We start from the raw sequence: 15,263 nt of genomic DNA, 5'->3' as shown, positions 1-15,263 counted from the left end.
GAACAGTGCAAGATGCACAGACGGTCCGGCGGTTCCTGAGCCAATGCGAGCCAATGCAGGAAACACAGAGAAAGCACAATACGAGTCTTCTTTTCCCCCGCCTTTTTCTTCTTCGGTTCTTCCTTGTGCCTGCACGCCTTATCAAATTTGAATTGGCCGTTCGGCTCTTTGCGACCGACCGACACCGCGATAGCCGTCGTGCAGATTCCCAATCTGCACGGCCGCCTCGCCTCGGAAGAGAGGCAGCTGACGAGCGTCCATCCCGCCATTTCGCTCTCGGATCAGCCGTCGCCGATGTCATTCCATTCATCCAACAATCTCGTTTGGGCGCGAAAGAACACCCTGCAGAATCACATCCATCGGCTACTCCGTTCCACACCATTTCGGACCTTCGATAGTCTCCACATCGTGATTTGGCTCTTTCCATTCTCGACTTGACGCAACTCAGCATCATATTTCGAAGGGTTCTCGTCGCAGCCGGAGCATCAGCCGACGGTCGTATTCCGCAAACCCTACCACTTTCAACTCAGCTTCTGGTAAGCTGCTTAGCGTTCAAGGCATACCACCTCAGCCCGACCATCTTTTGGACCAACATGATACAGCCGTGATACGAGCTTTCTCTCAAGTCTCATTGCCTACATCACCCGTGTCGCATGCAAAGTCGCAGCGCGCTTTTGTACACACGCATCCTGAGCTGTCTATCGACTCGAGCTCGAAGCTACAGTTGACCAGGACACGCAAGCTCTCGTCTGCTCGACTCACTCGCAGGTGCGGATTGCAGATATGGACGCTGACGCCAAACCCACCACAAAGCGTGTCTCGTATGTTCTGCCGCCATGTCGCTCTCCACCAACTACGTTCGGACTACCTCCCTTAGGCGCTGATCGCAAATGTAGCACCGGTCCACTCCTCACACCGCCCACGCTCCGCCCCTACAATGGTGGCACGGCATCTTCGTCCTCTTCGCTGCCCTCGCTCTCTTCTGCTTCGGCATCAAGTAGATCGACACAGTCGAATGCTCCACTCGCATCGCACCCGCAGCACTCGTTGGCCGTCTCTTCTCTCGCGATAGATACCATCACATGCATTGCCGGAGCAGTCGACGATGACGACCATGATCTCGACGGCGATATGGACCGACACCATGACAGCGAACACAGCTACGTTGCCAAACATGACCGCGAGGCAGTCCCTCCAGGCATCCTCTACACCGGTGGTCGCGACGGTCTCGTTGGTGCCTGGGAACTGGGACTGCCGATGCGAAAGAGGAGCGTGCAGACGTTCAACGATCATGACGATTTCGGAGCCTCGCCCTCGCCTCATCTCCAACACAGCGAGTCCATTGGTCTGCTTGCGGACACCTCCGCCTTACCTTCTGGCGCGGACATCGATGCACTCACCTACTGGCAAGCGGACCCATTACGCGCCCATCGAGCCAAATCGACCCATTTCCGCCAATGTGTCCAGTCGCACACCGACTGGATCAATGACATTATCCTTTGCAACCAGAACCAGACCCTCATTTCGGCCTCTTCGGATCGTACCGTCAAGGTCTGGAACCCCCACGATCCGCAGCACAGCCTCAGCCCGCATGTGCTTGGCACTCACAAGGACTACGTCAAGGCGCTCGCACACGCATCCGAGTCTGGCTATGTCGCCAGTGGTGGCTTCGACAAGTGCATCAAGCTGTGGGACATTCGTGAAGCCAGGGCAGCGCCCATGCTCGAGCTCGACGACAAGGCTGTCAAGACGTCGGTCTACGCCCTCAGCGTCAATCCGAGCGGTTCCGTCATTGCTGCTGGCTCACCCGAGCAGCACGTCAAGGTCTGGGACCCACGCAGCGGCAAAAAGTGCGCAGAGCTCGTCGGTCACACGGACAATGTGCGTGCAGTGCTGGTCAGCGAAGATGGCCGCTTCCTTCTATCCGGCTCGGCAGACTCCACGGTACGCCTGTGGTCATTGGGCGAGCAGCGATGTCTGCATACGTTTACGCACCACGACGACTCGGTCTGGTCGCTCTTCTCCGACCATCCCACGCTCGATGTATTCTACTCGGGAGATCGTCAAGGATATGTTTGCAAGGTGGACTGGGAGCGTTGCGCAGAAGTCTCAGAAGGCGAGTGCGTCGTGCTTTGTCAAGAGCGCGATCCGGCAATGGAAGATCAAGAGCAGGATGAGGACGACGAGGTGTCGCACCATCAGCCCGACTTGCACAGGCGTGATGCAAAGTCCGGCATTCAGAAGATTGTGGCACTCGACGACACTTACTTCTGGACCGCGACAGGCCAGACCAGCGTCAGCCGTTGGAGAGACGTGCCGCGTCGCTCAGAGCGAGAAGCGATCTACCCTATCGGCGGCACGCACTCACGATCGCGCGAATTTGCTCATCGTAATTCGTTTGGCAGCCCCACTTCGCATCGACACAGCACTGAGACCGGTCGATCGCCAGACTCTACCCTTCTCTTGCCTTCGCCCTCGGTCAAGTTTGCCGAGCCATCGCCCGCACTGCTCCGTCGCGACTCTCCTGCACATAACATGGGTGATGCTGCTGCTGCGGCTACATCATCTGCTTCCATGCTCTCAGCGCTTCAAACAGGAATGGGTTTGCCGCCAGCGAACGTACCTCTCGCAGCAACTCTCCATGGCATTCCGTTCGATAGCCTGGTCAGTCTGGCGCCCGTCAGCGACCCATATGGCGACAAGATTGGCCTCGGGAGTGTCAGTGTGCGCGATCCACGCGGTCACGCCGACGAATCCATGTTCAGCATGGCCCCTTTGCGCTCCATTGCCAGTCGCATGTCGATGGACCAAAACAGCATCATGATGCCTTCCGCGGCTGCTCGGTCGCCTGTCGTCTCGCCCTTGAACCCACACCTAGCTCAGGTTCAGGCCATGGACATGCCGCACCGTCCTGCCAGCACGCGCTCCGGCAGTCTCCGTTTTGCGCCAACAGATCAGATGTACGAGCCAGAGGGTCTAGGCAAGTCGTGGGAGAGCGAATCCGACGCCGATGCCTCTACAGCGGCAAAGCACTTGGCCGAGATGCGCCTGAATGTCGTGGGCCAGGACGAAGGGGGTGCTGTCAATGCGGGGCATGCAGATGACGAAGACGACCTTGCCTACCAGGCGAGACTTGCTTTCGAGGACCGCGAGCTGGCGCAAGAGGCGACGCCGCTGCGATCCAAGCCAGATGCTGTGATTCGGGGCGCGCATGGTCTGGTCCGCTTGTCGATGCTGAATGACCGTCGTCACGTCATCACTATCGATAGCACCGGCTCGGTCATGCTGTGGGACATTGTCAAAGGCGTCTGCATCGGTGACTTTGATCGCGACGAAGTCGAAAAGGCTGCGCTCGAGTCCAGCCTCATACCCTACACGTTCATGCGCAAGTGGCGGCCGGAGCAGACGCCGGGCGATACGCTAGAGGTGGTCAAGGAGCGCATCGAGGGGCAAGGTGTCACTCCTCTCTGGTGCTCTGCGGAGACGAGAGGTGGCGCCTTGACTGTTCACATCGAAGAGCCTCGCTGCTTCGAGGCCGAGTTCTACATCGACGAATTCCTCGACTGCGTCGATAGCGCTAGCTTCAAGGAGGATCAGCGTGGTCAAGTAGCTCGCTGGCTGTTGCGGAACCTGTTTGCTGGCTTTGTCGAAGCTGAATGCCAGCTGCGTCCTGCTTCGATGAATCGGGAGTCAAGTCATCTGCCTCCGGAGACGCCAGCGTGGGACAAGATTGCACGCGCTCAGAGGAACGGGCCGTTCACACCTGGCATGACGATGGGCCTAGCCACGCCGGCCAAGACTCCGGCACTGACGTCATCGGCTTCAAACCCGCTCTACTTGGGCTCCGCGCAGAAGAATGGGGCCAGCGGCGATCGCACGGCGCTCCCAACCTCGACGACGGTGTTGGGAGACTCGGGTCAGTCTGCTGGTGATTACTTTTCTGCAAGGGGGTCAACGCCTGCTTCGGGTAACAGTAAAGTACCGCAGACCCCCGGAGCAAGAGCGAGGGAAGGGTCGTCGGCAGGTGGAGACGAGATCAATGGCAACGTCGTCACTCCAGGCGTCAACGCAGGCAACGGCACAGGAGGTGGAAGTGGGTTCATGAACAAGTTCCGATTCGGTAAGAATAAGACGGACAAGGCGGATGCACAGGCAGATACGCTAGACGATGCTGCCAAGAAAGCACGCGACGCTGCCGCTGCAGCGAACGGGTCGAATGGCAACGATGCATCTTCGAAGGTGTTGACGCACGTGCAGATGCTGGAGGAGCTGTTCGGCAAACCTTTGGCGCCAGCATCCCTGGACGAGATGCCGAGACTGCCTCTGCCACAGGACACTGCGGTGATCATATCCCAATCGTCAGCCGACGCAGGCTCGTGGGAAGCCGTCTATCGCGGTCTTGTCAGCTGCACCGGCGACGACACGGAAGTGCTCGAGCAGACGGCGCCGTTCTGGCTGCTCGACTGCCTGCTCAACAACCACGTCAATGCACGAGATCCGGTCAAGCTGAGCTTCACCCTGTCTCCGTGGAAGCCTGCCGATACGCAGTCGGACGGGTTCGGCGGATACGATCTGAACACGGTGCAGCCGATGCCGGAGCTGCCGACGGGGAATGCGAGGTTGACGGCGACGCGATGCTTGCGGATCAAGAAGGCGTGTTTCTACGTGTCGGAGAAGCTGGAGCTGTCGGCCCCGCGGTCGAGGACTGCGAGCATCAATGCTAGTAGGAGGTCATCAGTTGATGCGGGTGCGGCTGGGGCGAAGCGTGGGCTAGCTTCGCCGGTTGTAGGGAGTGCGGGTGCGCAGTCGGGGCAGCACGGATCGGCAGGATTCGCCGCCGGGCTGAGTATGACCAGAGCAGACGCGGGGCAATCAGGAGAGCAGGATGCGAAGGCGCAGGATTCGTTCGAACCGATGCTGGCGCCGCACGAAGTGATCGAGATCCTGTGCAACGATGCGGTGTTGCCGGTCGATGTAACGCTGGCGCAGTGCCAGAGGTTCTTTTGGCGGACGGGTGGGGATATCAAGTTGGAGTACAGGATGAAGAAGCTTTCTTGAGCTGGATGCTTTTCGGTGCTTGTCGTCTTAGAGTGCACTGGCAATAGAGCATGCTCCGACGATAGGATGATGCTACGAGAAGGTCCGTCTATGTGAAGGGCCTTGAAGAGTCGTCGGCCAATGAGCATGAGAGTTGCAGTGTATATGATGAGGAGTGAGACTTTTTTGGAGGAAGAATGTTAGAAGCTCGCGCCTCTCCACAGCCGCGCTTGGCGCGCGACAGGGTCCAAAGGGCTCACTTGGGAGTTGCGTGGTTTCACTTTTTCTTCTCGAACAGCTTCCACCTCCTTTCCATCGTCGCTTTCGGACCCCGATCTCGCTAGAAAGGACAATGAAGGGGCTCTGAACGGCTTCGTCTGCGACTGCAAAGATGAGGAGGGTGCTGCTTGGCGGCGGCACGGATGTAGCCAGGTATGGTTGTGCAAGTAGCGGCTTGGGATGTTCATTGCGCAGCGCTCCGTCGAGCTGCCGGGACTGGGCGGTGGGCGGGGCTCAAGGTGCTGGTTCTAGATCAGGAATGGCGGTTGGGCTACGCTCGACCCGGCTGGCCAGCACGAGCAGGACTCTTGTTACAGCTGCGGAGGCGAGTCCCCCCTCGACGATAATCCGATGTCACGGCAGATCTCCGGTGCAGCCACAGGTACAGGCACGGACAAGAGGCTTCTCGACCAATGCCACCAGACATGCCGCCTATTCTTCCGAGAACAACGACGAACCCGCCTCCACAGTATCTGCTTCCTCATCACGGACGAAACGTCGCACAACAGTAGCGTACGACTCGCTCTCATCGTCCATTCTCGGAGAGGACGGCCAACCGCTTCCGCCTCTCTCCGCCCTCGTCCCGCCAGCAAACCGCAAACGTAGCGCCGGCAAATCTCGCTCCAAACCAGACCCATCATCTCGGCCCTCCACTCCAACTCCTGCTGCTCCGGAAGAACCCATTCGATGGCCACCACTAGCCCAATCCGTGCTCGACGACATGGCGCGCTTCCACTCCACCATCCTGCTCACCCGCGTCGGCGGTTTCTACGAGTCCTACTTCTCCCAAGCTGCGCAAATCGCCTCCCTCCTCAACATCAAGCTGGCCAACCGTCGGTGGGCAGGTCAAGACGTCCCCATGGCGGGCTTCCCCGTCTTTCAGCTCGAAAAGTACCTCAAGATCCTCGTCCTCGACAAGGGGCTGCTCGTCGCCATCTCGGAAGAGTTCAGACCGAAGGACGCCGTCGCTGGCAACGCTACGGAGATCACCAGGAGGGTCAATCGGGTGGTTAGCCCGGGAACGCTGATCGATGAGAAGTTTCTGGATCCTTTCGTGAACAATTTCATCGTGGGGGTTAGCAGTAAGAGGGTGGAGGACGAGGAGGGGGGAAGGAGGGTGAGGTATGGGCTGGCTTGGTTGGATGTGGGTACGGCGGATTTCAATACGGCTGTTTGTGAGGACGCAAAGAGTTTGCGGGATGAGATTGCGAGGATCGGGCCGAGGGAGGTCGTGGTGGATTCGGGGACGATCGATGCCGGGTTGGTCGACGAGGATGGGGGCCAGGATCGAGTCAAGGTGGACATCAGGGAGCTGGTGACGGATTCCAGTGTGTACATTTCACACTTCCATCCACCTCCTCCGGACCCTCCTGCAAGCCCCCTCCCAGCAGACCTCTCACAACGATCGGACTCTCCCCCCACGCCGGCGGTATCCCTCGATCCCGTCGAAACAGCCACCGTCCACACCCTCCTCTCCTACCTCCGCACCCGCCTGCTCGACCAGGAAACCACCTCCACGCTCACCTCCCTCTCCCTCTCCCGTCCGCTCCACCAGCACCTCGACAGCATCATGCAGATCGACGCGCACACGCTCTCCGCGCTCGAGATCCGCTCCACCGGTCGCGAAGGCTCCACCCGCGGCTCCCTCTTCTCCGTCCTCCGTCGAACCGTCACCAAAGGCGGCACGCGTCTCCTCCAGCAATGGCTCTGCAATCCGTCCACCTCGCTCGCGACGATCAACGCGCGCTTCGACCTCGTCGAACTCTTCCTGAAGAAGAAGGAGCTGAGGGAGGACGTGAGGTCGATCCTGAGGCTAGGGGCGGGGGATGTGACGAGGGTGTTGCAGAAGTTGGTGACGAGGAGGAACGACGAGCAGGATCTGTTGGAGGTGAGGGATGCCATTGGGGCGATGGAGCGGGTGAAGAGTTTGATGGTAGGGGAAATGGAGTTTTTGACGGGTGACGAAAAGGAGAGGGAGACGGTCGAGGGGTTGGTGGGGAAGTTTCATGACTTGGGAGAGCTGGCGAGTAAGCTGGGTGAGGCGATCGATGAGAGGGTGATTGCGGCGAGGTTGGAGAGGCAGGAGACGCTGGCTAACGAGGTGGAGGGAATCGCCGCTGCAGCTGGGTCGTCGTCGGTAGCGGATACTTCGCGCGCTCAGATACGCAGTCTCGGGAATACCGCCACCGCCAGCTCGAAAGGTGTCACCACGAGTAAACGTATCCGTTCCACCTCTCCCGAATCAGACCTCGACGATACCTCCTCCCTCTGGGGCGACGACTTCGAACACCTCATCCGACCATCCTCCTCGAAAACCCTCACCGCCCTCACCCGCTCCCACCAGTCCCTGCGACGGACCGCCCGCAAACTCGAACTCGACTTCCAACGCGCCTACTCCTCGGACTCCGTCACGCTCCGCTACGTGCTCGGTCAAGGCTACGTCGTGCATTCTCGCGGCAAACCTCTCCCTACTCAACCCGCGCTCCCACTCCCCAAAACTTGCACGTCATCCCCATCAGACCTCACCCTTCACATCGCGGGCAAGAACCGCTCGACGCACACCTACTACTGTCCCACATGGACGGCGCTCGGCTCGCGTCTCGACCGCTCCTCTTCCGAAATCCAATCGCTCGAATCCATCCAACTCGAGTCGCTGCGGCAACTGGTGCTCACCTCGTCCTCCTACCTCCGGACCAACGCCAAACTGCTCGATCAGCTCGATGTGCTGACGTCCTTCTCGCAAGCTGCGGATGAGTTCTCCCTCGTACGACCGGTGCTGGACGACTCCACCTCGATCGACGTTACCGCGGCTAGACATCTTTCCGTCGAAATGGGACTGTTGGAGCGTGGTCGATTGTTCACCCCGAACTCTCTTTCCTTGGACGGAATCTGCGTGTTGACGGGACCGAATATGGGTGGGAAATCGACCTTCCTCCGCTCGATCGCGCTGTTGACGATTCTCGCGCAATCCGGATGCTTCGTCCCCTCTTCCCAACCTACGCGGATCGGACGGGTCGATCGGATATTCACCCGCATAGGTGCCCAGGACGACGTCTTCCGCGACCGCTCCACCTTCATGGTCGAGATGTCCGAAGTCGGCGAAATCCTCCACCGTGCCACCCACCGCTCCCTCGTCATCGCCGACGAAATTGGCCGAGGTACCAGCAATCTGACCGGAATCGCCGTCGGTTTCGCAACGCTCAAGAGTCTCAAGGATAGAGGCTGCAGGACCATCTTTGCGACTCATTTCCATGAGATATGCGATTTGGTGCAGAAAGAGCGGTGGGAGCGGACGGAGTTCTGGTGTACAGATGTGGGAGAGCACGACGAGGACGGGGATGAGGAAGGATTGGTGTATGAACATAGGTTGAGGAGGGGGATTAACAGGGAGAGTTACGGATTGCAGGTGGCGAAGTTGGCGAGGTTGCCCGAGGAAACGGTGGAATTGGCCAGGACAACGTTGGAGAAGCTAAAGACCGAGAGATAGACAGGATGAGCGGATAGCAGCATTGCATCATTCACACACACCATCACATTTGTGTCGCGAAAAGCCCTGGAATTGCAACAAGCTCAGCGCATTTCGTCTTGTAAGCAATATGAATGCAGGCGCTCCTACTGCTTGTTCAGATCGACATTGTCCAACCCAGCACGTGTAGCCTCGACAAACGTCTCGTTCTCCTCATCCTTCGGTGTCGCCTTGGCCTCGTCCTTGTCCGCGGGCAACCTCGGCTCCGGCTGCTTCTGCGCCTTTGCGGCTGCCTTCTGCTTCTTATCCTCCTTCTGATTCCTCAAGGCCTCCTCCTTGGTCTCTGCGGTTCCACCCTCCTCCTTGGTGTAGAAATGCGCGTTTCTCGGATTGATCTTCTTCTCCTTCTTCTTCTGCACCGGCCCTGCATCCTCCGGGTAGGCATCCTCTTTCGCCTTCTTGAACTCTGCATCGGTCTCGAAGAGTTTTTGAACTGGCTCGAGGAGGGTGCTGATGGCCTCTGCGACAGCCTTTTTCAAGTCGGCGGGGTGGATGGCTCCGGTAGCGTAGTCGGATTCGAGCTTCGAGTAGTCGTCGTAGTGAAGCGAACCGCCGTACTTTTCGGATCGGACGATGCTGAACATGGTACCCTTCGGGGCATCCTGCGCCACAAAGGAACGGGATGCACCTTGGGCCTCGGAAACAGGTGTACCCATGGTTTCGGATTCCACCCTCAAGCGGGCGATGGGGAAGAGGACGGCACGGACGAATCCGAGCACACCGTTCCCATCGATCTCGCCGGGAGCGCAGACGGCATCCGCGATCTTTTTGGAAACCTCCTTTGGTGTATCGAGGAAGTCGATCTTGCTAGAGTTGTCCGAGCTGGACATTTTGCTGCCCTTCAACCCAGGCACCATGGCGTTCATGAGATGCGCGCGCTTTGTGTATCCGAGTTTGGGAAGGTACTGTTCGGCAAACGTGAAGATCTTGCGCTGATCGACACCTCCGAATTGCATGTCCACGCCCAGATACTGCTCGTCCAACGCCTGCAATCCGGGGTAGAGCAATCCAGAAAGCAACGGACTCGCGACTTGCTTGACCACCTCAGCACCGGCTTTCTTAGCATCGTGCTCCGTGACCGAAGCGCACAGTCGGTAATTGTCCATATTGTAGGCCTCCGTCAACTGGTAGCTGCTTCCCACAACGAATACCAATCGGTCGGTCGGAACGCCGATCGCCTTGAACACTGCGGTGAGGACATGTCGGTAGTAGTTGACTCGATGACGGACGAGCTCAATGGGAGCTTTCAGGTTGTCCAGGAACGCATGGATATCGGCGAGGAGGATCTTGACCTCAACGCCCGCGCGGAGGAAGTCGGCGATCTTTGTAAGGGGCACGAGGTAGCCAACGTGAGGACGTCCGGTGGGCGCAGTGCCCCAGTAGGCGGAGAGGGGTCGTTCGTCTTTCTCGAGGACGGATTTGATGATGTCGGCGCCGAGCACTTCGTCGAGGTCGCGAGTGATGAGAGAGAAGCGCTCAGCGGCAGAAAGCGTAGCTTGCGAGGACATAATGGGCGAAATCGCAAAGGGGAATGAGAGGTGATGATGATGAGAGGTTAGAAGGGGCGAGAAGATTGCGAAGAACTGGAGAGCGTACGTGTGTCGGTGTGCCAAATTTCGACTGTGACTCGCAGATTGGACGGTCAGATAACGTAATGCTTACATAATACAGGCTCTGGTTAATTGCTTGCCTCACCCGTCAGGAGCCTCTTGACCTCTTCAATACCTGATTGTGAAGACTGCGAAGAGTGAAGTGAATTCTTGGCAGCTAGGGCTGATGCTTCTGACGGCGATAGACAGGAGACTACAAGGGGAAGAAAAGAAGTGTATGGTGCGAACGGCGCTTGTCGGTCAGAACTCGGTCTGCGTGACGTGGAGAAAAAGGCACGCCGAAGATGTTGGTCCCCCACGCTCACCCGCAGCTCTTTGGTATTTGCGGAGAAAGCGCAAAGGGCAAGTCTTGGCGCTCCTCGAAATCACCGGCTTGTCGTGTTGCCGGGACGTCCCTGATGTGACTCCATTGCGTATAAGAGGCCCAAGTTGCACCCTCACAATCAGCCTCACCATCTCCCTCTCTTCAGGATCCATTGTCCTACCAAACTCATTTATACTTTTTCAAGATGTCAGGCACGTCCAAGCTCTTTGAAGAGATCGACCGTCAGTACGGCTCCAAGGTCGACACCATGAGCGAGGAATCCAAGATGCTAGTCGGTCTCCCCTACATCGCAAACACCGAGCACCTCATCCGCGCTCGAGTGAAAGCACGTCGCCTCCAAACCCAATATAACGCGACCCAACCCACCTCGGCGCTCGACGATGAGACCGCCGCCTTCAACCAAGGCCAAACCGTCATGTCCGAAGATCGCAAACGCATCCTCGCCGATCTGCTCGAAGTTCCGCTCTCTTCCGTCGCCAGAGCCGAGTTCGAGCCTCCTCTTTGGGTCGACTACGGCACCAACATCAAGCTGGAAGGTGCCTTCTATGCGAATTACAATACGACCATCCTGGATTGTTCCGAGGTGAGGCTGGGAGATGGCGTGCTGTTTGGACCGAACGTCAGCATCTATTGTGGCACGCACTCGGTGTCGGTCAAGGAAAGGGTGCAGGGCCTCGAGAGGAGCTTGCCGGTAAGTATCGGCAAGGACACGTGGGTGGGCGGCGGGACGATCATCATGGCTGGTGTAGAGATTGGCAGAGGATGTACGATCGGGGCCGGGAGCATCGTGACCAAGAACATTCCGGATTGGAGTGTGGCTGCGGGATCGCCGTGCAAGGTGATGAGGACGCTGAGTGAAGGAGAGCGCGCATGAATCACACATGGACAATAGAAGGAGTCGGATTCATCTGCACACACCGCTGTATCTCACAAGTTTCTGTTGAAATGGTATGGGCGATTACGTGGGAATCTTCGTCGGGTTTGGCGACCATATCCTGTTGACGTTGCTTGCAAGAGTGCCAACCATCGGTGCTTCCGTAGATCTCGAAGCGGAGTGACCGAACAGCTCGTGATATCGGCGTGAGAAATTTCCCACAGCAGACGCACTTAATTTTGGATTGCAAGCCAGGGGAGTCGGAAGATCCTAAGCACGGGTCAATTGACCAACTGAAATCGCTAAACCTTCTTGTACCATCGTTCTTGCGTTTCTCCCACCACAGCAGCATCTCAGATTGCACAATCGGCCAACCTCGGTATAGCCATGACCGCCGCCTTGCCCAACTTCTACAGCGTGCTTCCCTGATGGCCATGCCGACCACATAATCGTAGTCTTACACCAGCTGGGCAGCACCATCGCGTTTAATCTCATCCTGCCATGACGACACCGACGCCAGCCGGGAGCTCGGCAGCGGGCATGGCCATCACCACTCCTTCGCCCCTCGCCATGTTCTCCAATACAACTCCGCGCGGAACCTCCATTGCACTCTCGTCTCTTCAAGCAATGCCAGAAACGCAGCTCGTGCTTGTCCTTTTCGACCACCCCACTGTTCGCCGCAAATGGCGTACCGTAGTCGTACCGCTCGTAGAGGCTATCTCCAAGAAGCTCAACAGCGCCTATTCTGGCTCACGTCTCACCATCGGCTGCGTTGTCTATCGCCCAACCTTCGACAAGTCTCTCCTTCGTCCAGCTTGGACTTTGAGTAGAACAAAGCTTCAGCCAGGCTCCAAACTCATCGCCTCCAGCATACAGAGTCCAGAGGCATGGCTTGGCCCAGAACAACCTTCTTCGCTATCACATGATACTGATACACCAGCATCGACTTTCTCTCCCATCGATGGGAGGAGCAACGCCAAACCTACAGCACACCTACTCGAAGCCTTTGTTGCAGCACTCGAACTTCTTCAACCCAGGGATAATGGTGTACACAATCCACTAGGACCCAAGAAGCCACCTGTGCTGGCGAGGCACCTGCTGCATATCTGCCTTGACTCTTCGGATGTGACATTCGACCTCACCTCGCCGCCATTCTTCAACGCAGATGCGGCCAACGATCGTGCAGCTGTTCCGGGTATCGGTGGCAAGTTCGCGCGGCTGGGTGTGTCGATCACCAGCTGCGCGGTCAAGCCCTCAACTCCCGATGAACCGTCTGCACAGCCATCAAGGGAAGCACAAGCAGCGATCCTTGGTCTGCACAAGATCGTCGCGGAGCCCAATAAGCTTGTCAACGAGGATCTCGCTGCGATGATGCCCGAAGCTGTGCGAGAAAAGGTCAAACAGGATGCGAATGTCGTTTCGAGTGATCTCACACCAAACACAGTATCTAAGGGTGCGACAGCGACGAACGCAGCAGTCACATCGACGAAGAGAGGCAGGGAGGACGAAGTCGACGCAACATCCGGCTCCGTAAAGCGATCCAAGTCAGGCAGCATCTCTCAACCACAACCACCTCTTGCCAACTCCTCAACCTCTCAGCCCCCACCGACCTCGACAGCCCCACCTGTTCAACTCAAACTCGACCCTAGCGTCAGCACAAAAGTCATGTTCTTGCGGTCGCAGCAGGAAGCCATGGTAAAGAACTGGGCTCTTGCCTACTCTGCCGTCGTCAAGAGCGAGTCTTCCGGTGAGAACCTGTCGGCGAAAGCTCCCGGCATGAATAAGGCGTACCTGGAGCAGTTGAAAGCTCAATTGTTGACACAACAACACGCGCTCAAGATGCTGGTGGGAAGGATCGTGAGTGGGGCGGAGACAGCGCCGAACTTCAATGTCAGTTTGCAAAGCTTGATCAACATTGATAAGGAGGCAAGGGAGATGGGCGTGAATCTGGGTGGACCGAGCGGTGGAGCAGCAGCCGGAGGAGGAGCGAGGGCGGGGAGGAGTGGTAGTGTGACTGCAGGCCAACAGCCGCCCGCTATATCATTGCAGGGATCAACCAACGTCGTCAAACCACCACCTTCTTCCAACGATGCTGCATCCAGCACCGGCATCAACGTTACTGCCGCTAACTCTGCTGCCCAACAACCGCCACCCAGCCCCACCCGACCCAAACCGTTCTGGAGAGGCGCGCTCACCTGGTCCGTCATCTCCGACCCTACCACCAAACAGAAACGCGACGTAGCCACGCTCGTCTCGGCCACTTCCAACTCTCCGCTCCTCGACCGTCTCCTCATGCCCTGGCCGGACAAACTCCAAATCACAGCCATCACTCAACTCTCCCCGCGCAACCTCCAAGTCTACGCCCAATCCCAGAACGCTCCTTACATCCTCTTCTCCACACAAGAAGCGGACGCCAACGGCTCTGGTTCTTCCGTGTTGACACCGGCAACGGCGGAGAAGAATCGACAGATGTATTCGAGTCTCGCGGGCAGCTTGGATGCGAAGAAGAGCTGTGCCTTCATTCGACATGGCAGCAATGCGGGTGCGGGGTTGGTGTTGTTCGCAACCACTCAGCCGACCAGTAGTGCTGAGAGGAAGGGGCAAGCAGGAGGAGTAGGGGGACAGGCAAAGTTGATAGGTGTGGTGTTGAAGGATACGATCCCGTTCTCGAGGTTGTTGAGCGGTCAGAGTTCCACCGCATCGGCAACGACAGGGACCGCGGGGAATGGCAAGGTCGAACAGGAACAGAGAGCGAGGAGTACCTCTGCGTCGCAACCCGACCATCTTCAGCCACAGCAACAGCCACAGTCCACACAGCAGATCCAACAACCTCAACAGGCTCCACCACCACAACCACCACAACCACCGACAGGGATGGGATTAGGCTCTTCGATGCCCTTCAACCTGGCAGCGCTGAACGCAGCGGGCAACGTACCAGTCTCTGGCCTCGGTGCAAGTGCCGGTTTGGGCGCCGGTATGAACCTCAGCTCGCTCCTTCCACCGACGCAGAACAACCTCGCCAACTTCAACTTCGCTCAGTTCGGTGGAGTCGCCCAGCCACAAGATGCCTTTTCAGCAGGGACGCAGCAGCAGCAACCGAACCTCGCCGCTCTAGCACAGCTGCTAGGTATCGGCGGTCAGAACGTCACACAGCAGCCGCAGCAGCAGCAGCAGGTGGGTCAGCAACAGCTCCAAGCATTCGGCCAAGGTCTGTCGCAAAACGTCTTTGGTCAACTCGCACCGTCTGCTCCCCCTCAGCAGCAGCAGCAACAACAACAGCAGCAACAGCAACCGGTCATGTTTGACAATTTGAACCCCTTCGGCGTTGCGAATCAGCAGCAGCAACAGCAGCAGCAACAGCCGCAGCAGCAGCAACAAGTACAGGTTCAGCAGCAGGCAGGAGCAGCAGGAGGTGCCGGAGGTGATGGCAGCGCGGGACAGATGGATTTCTCAAAACCCATGACGATGGACCAACTGCGGGCGCTTGGATTCATTTCTTAGCTATGGAGATTACAAAAGCAAATTTCGGCGTCCTCTGCGAATGTGATAGCCATTCGACGTCCTAATTGCTGATCCGAAAGGTGACGGATTGTGTTCTGAGTGCTGAACAAG

The 15,263-nt window shown here is 57.9% G+C and overlaps 5 protein-coding genes across 5 annotated transcripts; 4 read left to right on the top strand and 1 right to left on the bottom strand.

Moving 5' to 3' along the window:
* Positions 1-783: 783 nt before the first annotated feature.
* Positions 784-5,058, top strand: PHSY_006514 (hypothetical protein; the record flags this gene model as incomplete). The annotated part of the gene is made up of 1 exon (XM_012337116.1): positions 784-5,058. One exon carries the CDS (start codon positions 784-786, stop codon positions 5,056-5,058), a length of 4,275 nt encoding a protein of 1,424 aa, XP_012192506.1.
* A 517-nt stretch (positions 5,059-5,575) lies between these two features.
* PHSY_006513 (hypothetical protein) lies at positions 5,576-8,803 on the top strand (the record flags this gene model as incomplete). The annotated part of the gene is made up of 1 exon (XM_012337115.1): positions 5,576-8,803. One exon carries the CDS (start codon positions 5,576-5,578, stop codon positions 8,801-8,803), a length of 3,228 nt encoding a protein of 1,075 aa, XP_012192505.1.
* Positions 8,804-8,928: 125 nt separating this feature from the next.
* On the bottom strand, positions 8,929-10,350 carry PHSY_006512 (tryptophanyl-tRNA synthetase; the record flags this gene model as incomplete). The annotated part of the gene is made up of 1 exon (XM_012337114.1): positions 8,929-10,350. The coding sequence occupies one exon, from the start codon at positions 10,348-10,350 to the stop codon at positions 8,929-8,931; it is 1,422 nt and encodes a 473-aa protein (XP_012192504.1).
* A 611-nt stretch (positions 10,351-10,961) lies between these two features.
* On the top strand, positions 10,962-11,651 carry PHSY_006511 (galactoside O-acetyltransferase; the record flags this gene model as incomplete). The annotated part of the gene is made up of 1 exon (XM_012337113.1): positions 10,962-11,651. The coding sequence occupies one exon, from the start codon at positions 10,962-10,964 to the stop codon at positions 11,649-11,651; it is 690 nt and encodes a 229-aa protein (XP_012192503.1).
* Positions 11,652-12,278: 627 nt separating this feature from the next.
* PHSY_006510 (hypothetical protein) lies at positions 12,279-15,152 on the top strand (the record flags this gene model as incomplete). Its single annotated transcript, XM_012337112.1, has 1 exon — positions 12,279-15,152. One exon carries the CDS (start codon positions 12,279-12,281, stop codon positions 15,150-15,152), a length of 2,874 nt encoding a protein of 957 aa, XP_012192502.1.
* Positions 15,153-15,263: the final 111 nt, after the last annotated feature.

Source organism: Pseudozyma hubeiensis, assembly GCF_000403515.1.
Source record: "Pseudozyma hubeiensis SY62 DNA, scaffold: PHS58, whole genome shotgun sequence".
NCBI lineage: Eukaryota > Fungi > Basidiomycota > Ustilaginomycetes > Ustilaginales > Ustilaginaceae > Pseudozyma > Pseudozyma hubeiensis.
This window is presented reverse-complemented; position numbering and strand designations above follow the sequence as displayed.